The sequence below is a fragment of the Canis lupus genome, chromosome 28 (genome assembly GCF_048164855.1).
Source record: "Canis lupus baileyi chromosome 28, mCanLup2.hap1, whole genome shotgun sequence".
Lineage (NCBI taxonomy): Eukaryota > Metazoa > Chordata > Mammalia > Carnivora > Canidae > Canis > Canis lupus.
Genome location: NC_132865.1, coordinates 10,111,153 through 10,129,657, shown reverse-complemented (window position 1 = coordinate 10,129,657; position 18,505 = coordinate 10,111,153). Strand labels below are relative to the sequence as shown.

The 18,505-nt window shown below is 34.1% G+C and overlaps 1 protein-coding gene across 7 annotated transcripts in view; it reads left to right on the top strand.

Moving 5' to 3' along the window:
• The window catches only part of LRRCC1 (leucine rich repeat and coiled-coil centrosomal protein 1), a 38,382-nt gene extending 27,572 nt beyond the window's left edge, over window positions 1-10,810 (top strand). For 6 of the 7 annotated variants that reach the window (XM_072804054.1, XM_072804055.1, XM_072804053.1 and 3 more), the window contains 7 exons: window positions 356-541; window positions 1,338-1,512; window positions 2,579-2,742; window positions 6,280-6,488; window positions 6,601-6,738; window positions 8,078-8,213; window positions 9,931-10,810. In XM_072804054.1, coding sequence (XP_072660155.1) covers window positions 356-541; window positions 1,338-1,512; window positions 2,579-2,742; window positions 6,280-6,488; window positions 6,601-6,738; window positions 8,078-8,213; window positions 9,931-10,053 — 1,131 coding nt within the window. In that variant the 3' untranslated portion in view covers window positions 10,054-10,810. Of the gene's footprint in view, window positions 1-355; window positions 542-1,337; window positions 1,513-2,578; window positions 2,743-6,279; window positions 6,489-6,600; window positions 6,739-8,077; window positions 8,214-8,996; window positions 9,058-9,930 lie in introns of all 7 variants that reach the window. The other variant, XM_072804051.1, reaches the window with a different exon arrangement.
• The last annotated feature ends 7,695 nt before the right edge of the window (window positions 10,811-18,505 follow it).

The following is an 18,505-nucleotide window of genomic DNA, read 5'->3' as shown; positions in this document are numbered from 1 at the left end:
AGCAGCAAGATATAGTTGGATGAGAGGACTACATTTTAGAATTCTAGCTCTATTTACACGTTGGCTATATGATTTTAAGCAAATTAAATTCTTGGAGCCTTAGTTTTTTTACATAAATATAGCCACTCTTCAGTGCTGTTGCAAAAACTAAGTGAAATTGTAAATGGTCAAGTAAATGAGTGCTAGAATAGAAATGGGGCAGCCTGAATTCTTCTATTCCTATAAGCAGGGATTAGCAAAATAAAGCCCCTGGGCCAATTTTTATAAATACAGTTTTATTAGAACACAGCCACAGAAACAAATAGTTTCTCAGTATTTGGAGAACTGCTATTTATAATGCAATTTTGAAATATAGGTTAAAGATGGTTTTGAAAATGTTGCAACTGAGTTAGCAAAGAGCAAGCATGCTCTTGTTTGGGCTCAACGAAAAGAAAATGAATCTTCCTCTTTAATTAAAGATCTGACCTGTATGGTGAAGGAGCAAAAAACAAAACTTGCAGAAGTTTCGAAATTGAAACAGGAAACAGCAGCAAATTTACAGGTAAAACATTACAACATTATATTTCTTTTTAGATTTTTTTACATCATTGTCTCAAGTATATTGTGATGATTTTAGAAAGTAACAAAATTATAAACTTTTAAATAATGCTAATTATGTATTTGATGTGTATGAGAAAAGTAATACAGGATATTAAACTATAAGTAAAAAAAATAGTATAAGTATTTAGTATAAGTAATAGTATTTAAGTAAAATAAGTGTATTTAAGAAATGTGTACTAAGTAATAGATGCCATTTGTACAGTGATAACAGCAAAAATTGTGATGGTGATGCTCAGATGGTTGAAGTTTGGGAAATACCACACAAATTGCAGATAATTTTTTGGTGTTGATGGTTGGTTTTAGATATATCTAGCTGTAATAATTTTTAAATTAACTTTTTTAGTGTTCTTGTCTCAATTTTAAACATTAGTGGTATTTTGCCTAAGAGAACTTAATTCCTAAAAGTGACCTTTATATTATTAATATAAATGCTTGGTGAGAAAATTTGAGTATTACATGTATAGTTGCTCTTTTTAAGATACTGATATTAGAATAAAATTAATAAAATTAAGAGTTCTTAAAGGAATAGTCTCTTAAAATTTGACTTTTTATTTTATGACCTATGTCTATCTTTAATAAAATCAAAACTTTTTCTGATGTAAAATTTAGGAGCATTTACTTTGTATTTGTTCAAATAACATTTTTCCTAATAAAACACAAAAAAAATGAAAAATAAAGTAATTAAATGTAGTAATTATTTTGCTTTTCTTTTCTCCAATGTTTTTGCGGATATACAGAATCAAATCAACACCCTTGAAATCTTGATTGAAGATGACAAGCAGAAGAGTATTCAAATAGAACTTCTCAAGCATGAAAAAGTCCAGCTTATTTCTGAGCTAGCCGCCAAGGAATCACTAATTTATGGTTTAAGGACAGAAAGAAAAGTATGGGGACATGAGCTGGCACAACAGGGTAAAATTTTCAAATTTTCAAAGGGAAACTAGCCCATCCTTCTAGACCAACAAATCTGGGTATTGAGGGATGCCTGGGTGGCGGTTGAGCGTCTGCCTTTGGCTCAGGGCATAATCCCGGAGTCTCAGGATCGAGTTCCACATCAGGCTCCCTGCATGGAACCTGCTTCTCTCTCGGCCTGTGTGTCTGCTTCTCTGTGTCTCTCATGAATAAATGAATAAAATCTTAAAAAAAGAAAAAAATCTGGGTATTGATGAGAAGAGGGCTTATTAACTCTGCCCTAATACACATGAAAAATAAGGTGACTATATGGAAAGATAAGTAGGCATTTGCCAGCCAAACAGCCAAATTATATGCCTCCTAAGGTGTGAATATATTACACTAGTTATGAAGTTAGAGCTCTGATGTGGTGGTGGTGGTGGTGGTGGTTTTCTTCCCAATATAACTTGGTTCCTTTTCTGAACAGGTATACCTTTACAGTGCTATAACTAAGTCATTGGAATAACTCTTTCTAATATAGTGATTTTAAATTATACAGTATTCTAAAAAAAACTTTCTAAAATGTAACATTTATCTTGTGTGGAGAAATGTGCGATAGTGTATGAACGAAAACCAATTTAGGTTTAGGTAAATTTACTTAGTCTCCTTTCTTTTCCTGTCACTATAAAGCAAGAGATAGACACTGTTTTATGGCATTCGTAGAAACTTTACAAATTATGAATGGCTAAATGTTAGTTTTAATGGAGAATTTGCTCATTTGTCCTTTCGATATGAGAATCTTGAATATGATATTTTTGTTTGAATGCCATAATTTGACCAATTAAGTATTACCTGTCTCAGTTCCTTGTTTTTGATTCGTAGTTGTAGGTTTTCCAAATAGCAGCAGGTGTTTAAAAGGCCTTTGGGTTCTCTTCCCCTTCCCTTTCTATTCTGCTTTATATATTTTGAGTTTTTATTCAGATTTTCTTTTTATTTACTGTATTACACATTGTTAAAATAGATGTTCATAAAATACAAATCCTCCAAGGTCTTTTACAGTTTGGTACTGATGATGTTTATTTCTCAGGTACATCTCTCATCTCAAATCGTGAGAAATTAGAGGCTCAAATTGAAAGTTTATGTAGAGAGAATGAGTCTTTAAGAAAGACAAATGAATGTGATAATGATGCATTAAGAATTAAGTGCAAAATCATAGAAGACCAAACTGAAACCATTGGAAAATTAAAAAGTGTAAGTTTGATATTTTATTTTGGGAAAAGAGCATGTGGCAGATTGTAAATCTGTGGATCAAATTATCCAATAAATATCTGTCTCAAAGGATCCAGACTGTTGGAGAATTTGGGACAGATTATCATGTGTATATGATATCTGGTATAATATATGCCCTTTGCCTGTTAGAAAGACTGTAAGGGGGGATCCCTGGGTGGCACAGTGGTTTAGCGCCTGCCTTTGGCCCAGGGCGTGATCCTGGAGACCCGGGATCGAATCCCACATCGGGCTCCCGGTGCATGGAGCCTGCTTCTCCCTCTGCCTATGTCTCTGCCTCTCTCTCTCTCTCTCTCTCTGTGTGACTATCATAAATAAATAAAAATTAAAAAAAAAATAATATAACTGAAAAAAAAGAAAGACTGTAAGGCTTTTATTTATTAATTTTTAATTGCTTTTACCTCAAAATTTTATGGGGTAATATTGCAGCCTGTGAAATAACTGGAAATAGTGTCAATAAAGGGTTAGGAATCTTAAGAAAATTCATGTTTTACCTATTTCAAACCCCCTTTTAGAGCATTGTTTAGGATATTCCAGTGTTGCTAAATCACTTCTCAAAAACTATTCTATATTTAAAAACATAGTTTGTGAAAGATTCATGCTTGTTCCCAGGGAAAAACATTTTTACTCTCTCCTTCAATATGGCCTATCTTAAGAGAGATAACTAAAAGGATTGGTTGCTTCAAAGTATGTTACATGGGTGCCTGGGTGGCTCAGTTGGTTAAGTGTCTGTCTTCAACTCAGGGCATGATTTCAGGGTCCTGGGCTAGAGCCCTGTGTTAGGCTCCCTGCACAGTGGAGAGTCTGCCTCTCTCCCCCGCCCCTCCCCCATGTTTACAAGTGTGTGTGCACACATGGGCACACACTCTCAAATAATAAAAATCTTTTAAAAAGAAAAAAAAAGCATGTGACATGAAAATTTTCCAGGGAAATTTTTTGAAAGTTACGTTGAGCACTGAATCAAATTGATCTCCAGAATTTTCTTCAAGAGATTCTCTCTTAAAGTATAAAAACTGAGAAGAGTTTTTAAGAAACTTCTAAATGAGATTAACACCCATTGAAGTTAATTCATTTTCTTCAAAGTAGCAATGATTACCTAAGATTTACTTTTCTTTTTCTAAGTCCTTTCTAATCTCCTTGAGAACTTTATCAAGTACAGAAAATAAACATTTATCACCGTGTTGCTATATCCATAGTTAGATTTAGGCTGTGTATGCCTGAACTGTATCACCCTAAATAATTACATCAGTATTCTCTCAGCTGAATTTGGCTTCAGTATATCCATAATTTCAAATATATCTGTCATACATGCCAAACTGCAGTGAAAATTATTGAAGTGCAGTAAGCCTTTTTCTTGTTTTAGAAGCCTAGCCAAACATGTTTTCCTTTGAGTTAAGCTAAATATGAAACACAAAGACTTGTGATTTGCTTTTAAATTTCACAAGGCAAAGCAGATGATATGCTGGGCATAATACATTGTTTTTGACAAAGCTACTGGAAGACTACTGTCTTGTCAATCTCTAAGCGGGAAGGAAATGACTAGTAATGAATGATACAGTTGATCTGAGACACAGATGAGTTTTAGTTTTAGATTTGGAGTTGTTTTTTTTTTTTAAACTTCAGCCCTTTTTTTTTTCCCACAATGTACTACATTTACTCTAAAGAACATTGCATCAGCCTCAAAGATAAAAGGATCAATGGTGCTTTCCCACTAATCATATAACAGATAGTTTGGCATAATTTCTTTCAGCAGTAAATTCATCATCACTAATAACTAAAACGGGTAATGACCCTTAACCATTGTTAAATTAGATGTTCATAAAATAGAAATCCTCCTGGTCTTTCCAAGTTTGTTACTGATGTTTCTCAGGTTTGTCTCTAGCCCAAAATAATGGGAAAGTAGGGGCTCAGACGGAAAGTTTATGTAGAAAAACAAGTCTTCAAAAGGCAAATGAATATGATAATGATATTTGACATTTTCAGTTTGGAGTTTGTTATTTTCAGTTAAATAGATTCTATAATTAGCTTCTGACTATGGAAATCAGAAGCTGAAATTTTTTTTTATTGTTTCCTCCCCATATGTTATTTTCATATTTTTTTGTATATGTGCCTCACAGTACTCTCCGGTGATGCAATGCTTGTTATTTTTTTTTATTATTATTAATAGGGTTATTTCATAAGACTCTTTTATAACTCTTTTGGACTCTTGTAATATGTGTCAAGACTGCTCATTCTTAAGTGCTTCAGAGAGTCATGGGGAGAAAATAAACAATTCATGACTTCTGTGCAATTGTTGGTCAGACTACAAGACTACCCAACATCTTTGCTTTAGAATTTTTAGATATGTAACACACCGAGGAGTTGAACCACATTCCTTATAATACTTATGAATACATACTTAAGTTAGCCTTTTCCCGTATTTGATTGCCTCTGTCTTCTTCCCAGAAGGATGGGGGGGCGGGGGGGGGGCAGAGAAAACAGGTTATAAAAATCAGAGCCACCAATTTCATCTTTTCTCACTCGCAGAGACTGATACCAGTAGTTGGTATATTGACAGGGCTATTTCAGACATCCAGTCATGCCCTCATAAAGCAAACAAATGTTCACTGGAATAAATAACCTATATGAAGCCTAGTACCTGCAAATATTTAACTGTACTTACGGTGGTTTTGATCGTTCATTATCCTTTGATTTGTATCCTGTATGTAAATGCAGGCTAAAATCTGGCTCACAGTATAGAAGATAGAAAAAAAAATGTTTTGGGAGTTATAAGACCTGTTTTTATGTGACATTTTATGTTTTAATTTTTTTTTTTTAAGATTTTACTTATTTATTTGACAGAGCACAAGTAGGGGGAGCTGCAGAGGGAGAGGAAAGAGCAGGGAGTCTGATGTGTGGGGCTCTCTGGTATGTGGGGCTTGATACCAGGATCCTGGGATCATGACCTGAGCTAAAGGCAGATGCTTAACCAACTGAGCCACCAGGCGCCCTTTATGACATTTTAATAGTGATAAAATCGTATTTTATTTTGAAGAAAAGTATTTGTTCATCCTGATGCAGAAAGCACTTCTGTTTAATACAGTTGAAATAGCAGTATAATTTGTGCCGTACATAACTGTGAATATCAGTCTTTGCTGTATCAGTCACTCACCCAGAATTTTCTGTTTCTGTATGAAAGCATCTTTTCTAATGCAGAAGTGGTAATTGTGCTGCTTTCTTTTCCTTTCCTCTCCCTCTATGATTGATAATTGCTACTTATTGAAATAAAAAATGTGAAGGGGATAAAAATTTATTTTCTTAATAGCATTAAAGTAGTAGTGATGTTTCTTATTGATTGTGATTTTAAAATGTCCTATAAATCTCTTTGAAAACATTCGATAAAAATTCATTTTAATTTTTTAATCTGAGATTTTTAGAACAGTGTTAAACCATATCTAAACAATTAGAAAATGAGACATTTAGGGTTAATATAAGTAAAGTGCTGATTTTTTTTTCTTGAAGTGTTTACAAGAACGAGAAGAACAAATCAAAATATTACAAGAGAAGATGACTGAAATACAGAAATGTACTCAAGAACAGCTTGATGAAAAATCTTCACAACTGGATGACATAATTGAAAAACTAGAAAGACACAATGAAAGAAAAGAAAAACTAAAACAACAGTTGAAAATAAAGGAATTAGAACTTGAGGAAATTAGAAAAGCTTACAGGTATTATACAGCGTAATACTGTATTATACAGTATTTCCTGTTGAGAAATAAAATGTGGCTAAATAATTTCATATAACCGGTTTTATTTCTAAATTGTTTCTTTTTGTATTAGTACACTTAATCAGAAATGGCATGATAAAGGAGAGCTTCTAAGTCATCTTGAAATGCAAGTAAAAGAAGTGAAAGAAAAATTTGAAAACAAGGAAAGGAAACTTAAAGCAGAAAGAGACAAAAGTATTGAACTACAAAAGTAAGCACTAAGTCCTAAAGTATGTGGGAGATCTTTAAATATAATATACACTGAATTGGGATGGGTGAGATATGTAAAAAGAAGGAAAGAGAAAAGGGCTAAACACATGTTGGACTATGTGTTTTGCCAAGTACTTTATTTCCATTCTATCTATAAAATGAAGATAATTACAATTCCTACCTCAAATGTTTGATGTGAGGTTTTAATTTTGTGTATATGTTTCTTTATGTATATAGATATAGATATAGATATATATAGCTTTTATGAGTTTTTTAGCCACCCCGGCGCCCCATTAGTTGAAAAACTTTAATGCAGAGCTTGTAACTTACCCTTAAGTCAAATGGCTACTAAGTGTTGCAACTGGGATTAAAAAAAGACTTGATTCGGGATGCCTGGGTGGCTCAGTGGTAGAGCATCTGCTTTTGGCTCAGGGTGTGGTCCCAGGGTCCAGAGATCGAGTTCCACATCAAGCTCCTTGTGGGGAGCCTGCTTCTCCCTCTGCCTGTCTCTCTCTCTCTCTCTCTCTCTCTCTCTCGTCTCTCATGAATAAATAAATAAAATCTTTAAAAAAAAAAGACTTGATTCATGAACGTAATGTCAATCCACTATTACTATGAGCTATTCCAAAAGCAGAAAATGTATTCGTTACAGATTTTTTATAATAAAATTATTCATATTTAATGTAAAGGAATTGGTTTTTTGCCTCTAAGAAACTTAGCACTAAAATTTAGTGAATACTTTTTTTTTTTAAGATTTTATTTATTCATAATAGAGAGAGAGAGAGAGAGGCAGAGACACAGGCAGAGGGAGAAGCAGGCTCCATGCAGGGAGCCTGATATGGGACTCATCCCAGGTCTCCAGGATCACACTCCGGGCTGCAGGCGGCGCTAAACCGCTGCGCCACCAGGGCTGCCCTAGTGAATACTACTTAATGTATTTACTAACATAGGGTGTTAACTGTTAATCCTTAGCATAGAGAAGTCAGACACACATAATTCATAAATTTAAACCTGCCTATAATACATATCTCTCAAATTATCATACTACAAACACATGGAAAAAGATTGATAATAGTCCTCTGTGAATGTTTTTATAAAACATATCCTTAGGCTCCAAATAAATGAGAAGCAAAGTACTCTTAACTTTTAGAGAAAGTGTAACAAATTTTCGTAGATGGTACGATGGACGATGAACTACTTATATCTTTAGTTACCCAAGATAGCCCTTTGCTGCTTAATGGAGTTATAATTCCATTAAAATTTGAATATAAGAGTTGCCATTTAAGAAGAAAAAAATCCTAATTTTATGCACAAAGATAAATGAGTTTTTTGTTTTTAAGGGATGCCGTGGAAAAGCTTCATAGTATGGATGATGCCTTTAAAAAACAAGTTGATGCAATTGTTGAAGCTCATCACGCTGAAATAATACAACTGGCAAGTGAAAAGCAGAAATACATCGATTCTGCAAATTTAAAGGTACTATAAACAAAAAGTACAATCCATCACTATTTTAGAAAAAGTTTCCAAACAGTATTTTATTAATTATGGTTTAAGACTATCACTGATCGGGCAGCCCCGGTGGCACAGTGGTTTAGCGCCGCCTGCAGCCCAGGATGTGATCCTGGAGACCGGGGATCAAGTCCCACGTCGGGCTCCTTGTATGGAGCCTGCTTCTCCCTCTGCCTGTCTCTGCCTCTGTGTGTGTGTGTTTCTCATGAATAAATAAATAAATAAATCTTTAAAAAAAAAAAGAAAAGACTATCACTGATCATCTTGAATGATATCATTTAATATCAGGATATCATTTGACAGAGGGATTTAGGGTGATGTTATAAATCAGAGGTAAACATCTATATAGAGTTTTTTAATATTATACATTCATGAGCTTCCCCTGAGAGACTTTAATTTCTTAAGTCTCTGTTTAGATTCAGGTATTTTTAAAACTCAACAGTTTGGTTTGATATGACCCCTTTGTTGATATCCACTAGATGAGTGGACAGTTTTAAATTTCCCTTGATTTTGAAGCAGCACTAATAGCACTAGAAACTGAGCTGTGAGACAGAGATTCAGAAATCAATTAACTGGGAAAGAGTTCATGAACAAATTGTAACTCCATATAATTGTAATGGCAGTGGTGTGATTAGGTGACATTACCCTCAGGAGTCTGTGAGAAAAAAAAAAGAAGCAACAAGATCTTTGGAAATAATGACAATAAGGAAGTATAACTTGTTCAAAATGTAGTTCTTTATTTTATTTCAGGTCAACAGATGTTTCAGAAGTTTTCTTTAAAATCTACCAAGTGTTAACAAGGGTGCATCAGGTAATACCAAATAAAGATAAGATTAGGCCCTTAGTTGAAAGGAAAATACTGAATTTAATTTTGGACCTCTGATGCCATTATGATGTGTAATATCAAACGGATGTATCTGTTAGTTGCAGAAATGGCACCAGAGCTTAAATGTGATAATCGTGAAAACAATTATAAATTATTACATAAAGATGATAATTTAAACATTAGTTTTCTAAGAGAAAAGAATTAGGAAATCTGTATTAGAGATTAGGAAACAGAACAGAAAGGAATGGTCATATTGATAGCACTATCAGAATGTTGTCATAGGAGAAAGTTTTAAGCAGAAATTAATAGTATCTAATACAGAGAATCCTAGAAGAATACAGAGGAAGAAATGATAAAATTAACTCTCAAAAAGATGGTAATTTATAACCAACAGTGATTTTAGAAATGCAATAGGCTAGATTAAAGTATTTCTTTGGGAAGGGAGGTAATTTTGGTTTTACAAGTCTATAAGGAACTGATGTTTTAGTTGAACTCATGACTCATTCATATGTAGCACAGGACAGTGGAAAGATTAAGTCAGAAAACTGAGTTTCTGTTCATATGTGCTGAGAAACTGCACATCCTTGAACAAATTTTCTAAGCTCTAAAATACAGTTAAAGTAAATTACCATGTGCTCATCACAAGAACCTGTGAGATCTAGACAATATAAATGTAAGTACTTTGTATAGAATATTAGTATTTGAACAAGTTATGTTATACTTACCTCTTTGCCTTAAATGAATACTACAAGTTACAAAATTCATGAGAGTAAAGTTTGACTTTTTTTTTTCCAGAATGCATTTTTAAAATAGATTTTCTTTAAAAAATTTAAATGTAAAATTTACATGTTGATTTAGGTTCATCGAGTTGAAGAAGAAATGCGTGAACTTCTGCAAGAAACATGCAAGAACAAAAAAGCAATGGAAGAAAAAATTAAGCAACTTGCTCTTGCTCTGACTGAAATTCAGCAAGAAATGTGATAGTTCTGAGAAGGAATTTAATTGAAATGGAACAGCAGACCTATTGTAAAAATTATTAAATATTGTAATAGTAGTAACTGCTATGACTTTGAAATGCCTCTTTCTACACATTTCATTCTGATTATATTTTAAAAGACTTTTGATGAAGTATTTTTTAATTGTATATGTAGGTTTTTATAATAAATTGTTAATTATGTGTTTTAGAAAAACCTATCAAAATAACTAGACTTACAACACTTTCTTGTTTCTGTGCTATACATTGTTTGGTAATTACACATTTGCGTTCAAATATGTAAATGGAAATTAACATTAGTATTTGGACTATATGAGGGAAAGTACTTTCATCGTTGTTACTTTGTTGTGTTGAAGAACTAATTATATTTATTGGTCATCCTTTAGTTGATGTAGCTCCATTTTTTTTAAATGCTCGTAAGTGTAGCTGAAAAGTATTTGAAGTCTATATGATAAAAGATGTGGGATTCTTAACAAAACATTTCCACATCACTCATAATGGCCTCTTTTTTATAAATGCATATGACTTCTTCATGAGAGATAACATTTAAGGTTTTGTAAACATTGTACGTTCCTCAAAAGGAACGCTACTGTTGCACCTTTATTTTCCCTTCTAATCACACTGTATAGAAAGCTGATTTTCATTTTGCCATCTCTTATGTTGCTATGTATGCAGAACAAAAACCTAAGTACTATTTCTAAAAGAATGAATATAATATCACATTTTTAACTAATAGCCACTGAACTAATTTGTTTGAGGTTTTTTGGGTTTGTTTTGTTTTGTTTTGTTTATCGTAGGGCTGTAATCAAGACCTGAACCGAGATCAAGAGTTGGATACTTAACCAGCTGAGTCACCCAGTCACCCCTGAGCTAAGTTTTAAAAATTAAATGCAATCAGAAAAAAATGTAAAGGCCTCTAAAAGAGAGGGCTCCATTTCGTTAGAACAAACTTATTGAAATCTGTGGGATGACATCAAGCATACCAACATGCACAGTGGGAGTGGGAGGGCAGGGCATAAAAAAAACAATTGGAAAAATAATAGCTAAAAAATTCCTAAATTTGATGAAAAGATTAACCCAGAAATCCAAGAACTTCAATAATATCCAGGATAAACAGTTTATTGTCAAACTCCTGGAAATTCTTGAAAGCAGCAAGAAAATATGATTTATGTAAAGGAACAATGTAATTAACTGTTGACTTCTTATCAGAAAGTAAAGACCAAAAAAAGAAAGAAACAGCGGCCAGAAGGCAGTGAGTAACATACTTCAGGTATGGGGGAAAAAGTCAACCGAGAATTCTACATCCCAAAAAAAGAATCTACTTCCAGCAAAACTGTTAAGATAAATGCAAAAAAATGGCATGTTTAGACAATTGACAAAATGTATCGCTGGCCAACCAACCTTAAAAGAAATGTTGGAAGTTCTAAAGGCAGAAAGAAAATGATTTGAGACAGTAACTCAAATCCACTGGAAGAAATGAGTAATATTGGGAACAGTAAACATGTAGTTAAGTTCCCATACGACTATACAAATTTATTTTTCTTCTGTTAATTAGAAGACATTGTATATAACAACTTCAGTACTATATTGAATTTACAGCATGTATAGGTGAGATGTGTGACAAAACAAAGTCGGGGAAGGAAATAGTTATTAAAGTCATTTATTTTGCTAGATTAATGCTAAAGATGACTGATAAAATGCATATTGTAATTCCTACACAGCCACTAAGAAAATAACCCAATCATACTAGGAAAATCAACATAGTAGTTTCCACTTTTAAAATGGCATCACAAGGAACTCTGGATGTATTTTCCAGCAAAACAACCACAACTGGTAAAAAGTTATTATTTTTTTATTTCTTTTTAAGATTGTATTTATTTGAGAGAGAACAGGAGCAGGTGGAAGGTAAGAGGGAGAAACAGGCTGCCTGCTGAGGGGAAGAGCCCAATATGGGGCTCCATCCCAAGACCCCAGATCGTGACCTGAGCCAAAGGCAGACACTTAACCAATTGAGCTACCCAGGCGACCTGTAAAATATTTTAAAGCACCCATTTAAAGTCTGAAAATTGAAGAGCATACAGCAAAGGAAGAAACATTCCTTCAAGAAAACTTAACTAAATCTCTGCAAGAACAGCAATAGATTCCTTAAAATGCCTAGTTTTCACCTAAAAAAAAAAAATGCAAAGAAATAGAAAAAGACTCCTTCAGAGGGTGAAAAAAGCAGGCAAGGAAAATAATGTGTAAGAGGGCCTGGATGTTAGATAAAAGAAGACTTCAAAGCAATCATGTTCAATGGACTAAAAGCATGCTTAAGTGAAGGAAGGTATGTTAATAGTGCTCACCAAATAAAGAATAAAGACGAATATTTTTTAATGAAATGTTATTTTAAGAGTTCTACAATGCATTTGACCCAGCAGAAGAATCTGAATTTGGAGATTATGTAATTTGAAGAAGAGAAAAAATACTGAAGAAAAAAAAATTTACTTTTTTTTTAATATTAAAAGTTAACATCAAATGTGGATTGCATTAAGTGCACCATCATATAGCGTAATACCAAAGGAGAGGAGCGAGAAAAGAGTGATACATGTAAATTCTAAATAAAATATATAACCTATAAGAAGAAATAGTGGCTCTCAGCTTGCCAAATTTGATGAAAATCATGAATTTACACTCCAAAGGAGCTAACTTCAAGTAGGAAAAATTCATAGCCACACCCACATAGTAAAAATACTGAAATTGAAAGAAATGTGAGAAGTCCATAAATATTTGCAAATTAAACAGTAACTTCTAAATAACCAATGAGTCAAATTAGAAATCACAGAGAAAAGGTACGCTAGAGGAATTGGGCTCTATATTGACCTGTGCTGTGTCTGGGGGCAGAGGGAAGGGGCATGGCATAAGTAAGAATTAAAGATTCCAGAGGTTTAAAAAATCATTTGGCTTTCTGAGTTGTGGGGCCCAAGAAGGGCTGCCTACACAGTAACCTGGATCCAAAAATCTTTTTCCCCCAGTTATATGGAGATACAACTGACCTGTAACATTGTAGAAGTTTAAGGTATACAACATAATGACATATGTATATATATATATTGTGAAGTTATTACCACAAGTTTAATAATATCCATTACCACACAGCACAGTTTTTTTTCTTGTGATATTTTAACATCTACTCTGAGCAACTTGGAAATATGCAATATACAACTGTTAACTATACTCATAGTGTATACTACATCCCCAAAACTTAAATATCTTATAGCTTTAATTTTGTACCTTTTGACTGCCTTCATTCAATCCCCCTCCCTCCCACCCCTGAATCCAAAATCGTGATTTAAAAGTACCTAGGCTTAAACTCACTAGTCTTCTAGCTTATGTTAGTGCGTATCAGCCCCCAAATTCCTGAAACCAAGATCTGGGTCTTCAATACTGAGCCCCTCCAAGGCTGGGATGTTAGGCATAGAAGTTCCAGTTTAATATACTGGGGGATAATTGGAAAAGATATCTTACCTGCTGTCATCCATTGAAATCCCAAAATGTTCACTCACATGGCCAAACCCTGAGTGTTTGGAGGGATAGCAGTTTATCTTCTCTTTTTTTTTGTTGAGATACCAGGAAATAAACAGCAGCTGCCACCCTTCCTTCACCAAACCCCACTAATATTTAAATATTAATGCAGTGGATGAGGCAGTAATGTCCTTAGGTTGAACTCATCATTACAAGTTCCAGTAAATAAATCTGCAACAATTAAGAGTCCATAATTTTGAGGAGTCCACCACCAAAGTTGTGACTACTTAGTTCATTTGGGAGATTTTCATCTAGAAGTCTTGCTATCCCATCTGATTTGTCATTTATGGGCTACTGATACCACCACTGATGGTGGGCCCAGTTATCTCTTATTTCTCTACTTCTTTGGCAATATGAAACTACTGCTCAGAGTGAGTAGAGTCTGACTGTAGCCTTTATTATGACTCTGTCACGCTGGTGTTTCCAACATTTATTGTCACATCCTGCGGTATGAGTCACAGTCTGACCTGATTGCTTCCAGTCAGATAGCTATGCCTTGTCCTGGCTAGAGTCCCTTGCCCAGTCTCTCCACTGTCACTCCCTGAAAGGCGAATCAGGCACACAGCCACCTACAAAGCAAAACAAACACCTATACAAGAGAACTTATGACAAAAGCCAGAACAAAAGCTAGAGAAACAAATCTTCATGATCCTTATCCTTACCTCCGGCTCTTGTTGAAAGATACGATCAGGCTTTCAGGAAATGGTAATCATTTTATGTATATAAAATGATTAAATATAAAAATGTATATTATAATATATAAATAATATATTTATAAATATAATATAGAAACAATATATAAGTTAAGATGTAATATTTATAAATAATATATATAAATCTCCTTTTTATACTGGGTATGCTTTCTTTGGTTTTACTGGAAGTGAATTTTAGGAGGAGCAACCCATGCAGTCTTCTCTGAGACTCATCACATCAAAATGTTCTTTTCTGAACATTCTTTTCCGAGAGGCTGCTGTGCAGTTTTCCAGCATGACTCCTATCAGGCTTTGGAAAAAGATTATATTTAGGAGTAGTTATATCAGTTAGTTGGTAGTTACAACAACTGTAATTAGACTCAATTTTGCTTTCTCTTTCTTCAAGAAGTGTACAAATTGTAGTCTTCTCTCACACAGATCTAATTAAGCAGCGCTTTATAAATGAAGTTGGATTGTTTAAAATATTATCAAACTCTTGAAATATCCTCTTATTCAAACCTAAAGACATGGTTGTTTTTACAACCTTGAAAATTTAGGGCCTCAATACCATAAGAATTTTTGAAATCTTTCCAGGATTTTTATCACTATCAGGCAATAGGAATTGGGCTCCCTGCTCCCTGCTCAACAGGGAGCTCACTTCTCCCCCTCCCTCTGCTTGTGCTCTCTCTGTCAAATAAAATCTTTTTAAAAATTACCTCTTTTTATCCCAATATAAGTCAAATCACTACTTTGATGTTCTGGTTGTGTTTGTTTTAAATTTTTCCCAATTCAAACAAACAAGGGGTAGTGGAAGGGGAGATGGGAGGGGGGATGGGGTGACTGGGTGGTAGATACTGAGGGGGGCACTTGACAGGATGAGCACTGGGTGTTATGCTATATGTTGGCAAATCGAACTCCAATAAAAACATATACAAGAAAGAAGAAAGAAAGAAAAAGAAAGAAAGAAGAAAGAAAGAAAGAAAGAAAGAAAGAAAGAAAGAAAGAAAGAAAGAAAGAAAGAGAAAGAAAAAGAAAAAAGAGGAAAGAAAGAAAGAAAAGAAAGAGAAAGAAAGAAGGAAAGAAAGAAAGAAAAGAAAGAAAGAGAAAAAGACTGAGGGAAAATAAAATTTTCCCAATTCACATTAGTCACTCAAGTATTGCAGTTAAAAACTACTTGACCATATGTCATCTAAAATCATTCTGTGTAATACTAGTAGAATGTGTAGCACACATTGGAAAAAACAAATTATGGGATGGTCTATGGACTGATGAAAGATCCCAAAGGTAGTATTTTGGCTTTTCCATTTTTTCTGTCTTACAAAGCATTTTTTTGCGGAGATTCTAAAAGCACATATTATTTGATTTGGTAATGTTTATGGCTAACATAAATTACGTGGAAGATATCCACTGATGAGTCTGAATTTAATTTTTGCTGAATAAATTATTGTTTTATAATTATATATGTATTTTATAAACAAAGCAGTTTAATTACAGAACAAAATAGTATAGTACATATATTATGCTTAGATAATTCTTGGATACTTTTTGTCTTTATCTTGAAGGATTTACTTATTTATTTAGAGTGCTCTATTTTTCATTCTAGGGAATAGGTTTCCTGGTACTGCACAAGGAATTGAATGATGTGGGGATCATTACTGGTGAGAAATTTTTTTTAGACAACACTTTTGACTTAGAATCACTCCCTCTTGGTGATAAATCCAAAAGTTCTCAACGTTCATTTGACACAAGGTTTTAGTTGCCAAAGGGCTTGTATTGGAGGGTGCTATGTATAAGTTTGTGTCTTAATTGAGGCGATGAATTATGAACAGGAGGTCTTTATGTGATGACTCATTATTTGGACAAGCTGTCATCTTAAGCTTTGGTAGTATAGTGATAAGCATTTTTACCTTATTAAAATGTCAAAGAAATGGTGTTATCAATCATGTTTCCAATGAAGAGAGTTGCTAAGCGACTTGATTTTTCAGAAGAGTCTAAATGATGTTCAATTTCAGTAAATGTTTGACCCTATTTGTCTCCCCCTTTTATCTAGAAGAGTAGTCGGAGGACTGTTCATGCATAAGTAAATAGAAGCTTGCAGTGTAAACTCAAATTATATTTTGTTGAACAAACTTGAATTTCTTGCTCTTCTATTTGACCATGCATGGTTGTAATTCAGACTCCACACATCGGATTATAAGCGTTAACTTTATGATGATGAGAATTAGAATTTAAAAAAAAATATTTGAGAGAGAGTGCGGGGGAAGGTGGTGTGGTGGAGGGGCAGAGGGAGAGAAACTCCCAAGCCGACTACTCCACACAGAACCTGATGTGGGGCTGGATCTCACAATCCTGAGATCATGAACTGAGCTGAAACCAAGAGTCGAATGCTCAACTGACTACGCCACCCAGGCATCCCAAGAATTGCTCTTTAAGGAACTTTAGAGAAAACTATTTGTTCTTTTTCTTTTTTTTAATTTAATTTATTTTATTTTACTTATTAATGATAGTCACACCGTGAGAGAGAGAGAGAGAGAGGCAGAGACACAGGCAGAGGGAGAAGCAGGTTCCATGCACCGGGAGCCCGAAGTGGGATTCGATCCCGGGTCTCCAGGATCACGCCCTGGGCCAAAGGCAGGCGCTAAACTGCTGCACCACCCAGGGATCCCTCTTTCTTTCTTTTTAAGGATTTTGTTTATTTGATAGCGCACACATAAGCAGGGGGAGCGGCAGAGTGAGAGGGAGAGGAAGGCTCCCCGCTGAGCAGGGATGTGGGGCTCAATCCCAGGACCTCAATCGCAGGACCTGGAGATGATGACCTGAGCTGAAGGCAGACCCTTACCCGCCTGAGCCACCCAGGTGCCTGTTTCTTTTAATGTCATCCCATATTTTTTACATATGTGCTCATTCTGTAAACTGCCTTGATAGTGCAGTACAGTAGAATACAAGTCACCATACCAAATTTAAATTCTAATGTATGTGAATTATATTTCTATGTATGTTAAAATGTAATTTGCATTTCCTGTTTCTACTGATAGGGCACAAACTTGTGAAAACAAGGTCTTTATTGTTCATATTGTTGTACCATAGAGGTTTTCGTTGGACAAAGAATAATATTGTTTATCATAATGAGAGGATTAATAATCCTTGAAACATATTTCTTAACTAAGTTTGTTGTTTTTTGGTAGTATTGTGTTGCTTGTTTGTTTGTTTTACCTAAAAAGTGCAGAAGATAGATGTTTGAGTGTTGCAAGGTTTGGAAAAGACAAACAAAAGGCCAAATTGTGTCCTTAATAACTTAGAAAGGATTAAGCAAGAGAGTAACAAAGCTGTTGGAGGTAGCCTCCTGATGGAAATTTGTTAATGCAAAGGAGACCTGAAATTTGGAAGTTCCAACCAATCATGACCACTAAGTATGTTCCTGCATTTAAAAATCAGTATGCCATCATCAGTGATGAAAATAAAATTTGATTGGGGCGCCTGGGTGTCTCAACTAGTAGAGCATGTGACCTTGATCTCAGGGTTGTGATTTCAAGTCTCACATTGGGTGTAAAGATTATTTAAAAATTAAAAAAAAATCTTTAAAAATTTTTATTAAAAACTTGGGTTGGATTTTCTCATTTAACTACCATGTTATGACATGACTGTAATATTTTTTTGTTTTTTTGTTTTTTTTTTAAGATTTTATTTTTAAGTAATCTCTATACCCAATGTGGAGCTTGAACTCATAACCCAAAATCAAGAGATGTATGCTCCACTGACTAAGCCAGCCAGGCACCCCTTTTCTTTTGATGATTATTTGTATTTTGACTTTTTAACTTCATGTTTCCTAAACAATTTCATTAGCAGAAATTTCAAAAAAGATTCAACAATATTCAGGAGACTTTTGTATTATCAGTCTCTGATCTTTAGCAGTTTTTAAGGAAAATAATTTTATTATTTTTCATGTTCTTATTCAGTATTTCTCAAAGAATGACCATATGCATGAGAATTACCTGAAACTAAAAATTGCAGATCGTGAAGCCAAATTCTTGTAACAAATGCTGATTTCATCTTTGAGGTTTGTATCCAAGAATCTGCATTTTTAGCAAATACCATAGATCATTTTTCTCATTAAAATTTGGGAACCAGTGGTGTAAGTGATTTTTAGCTTCTCTGACAGACATAAGATTTTTTTTTAAAGATTATT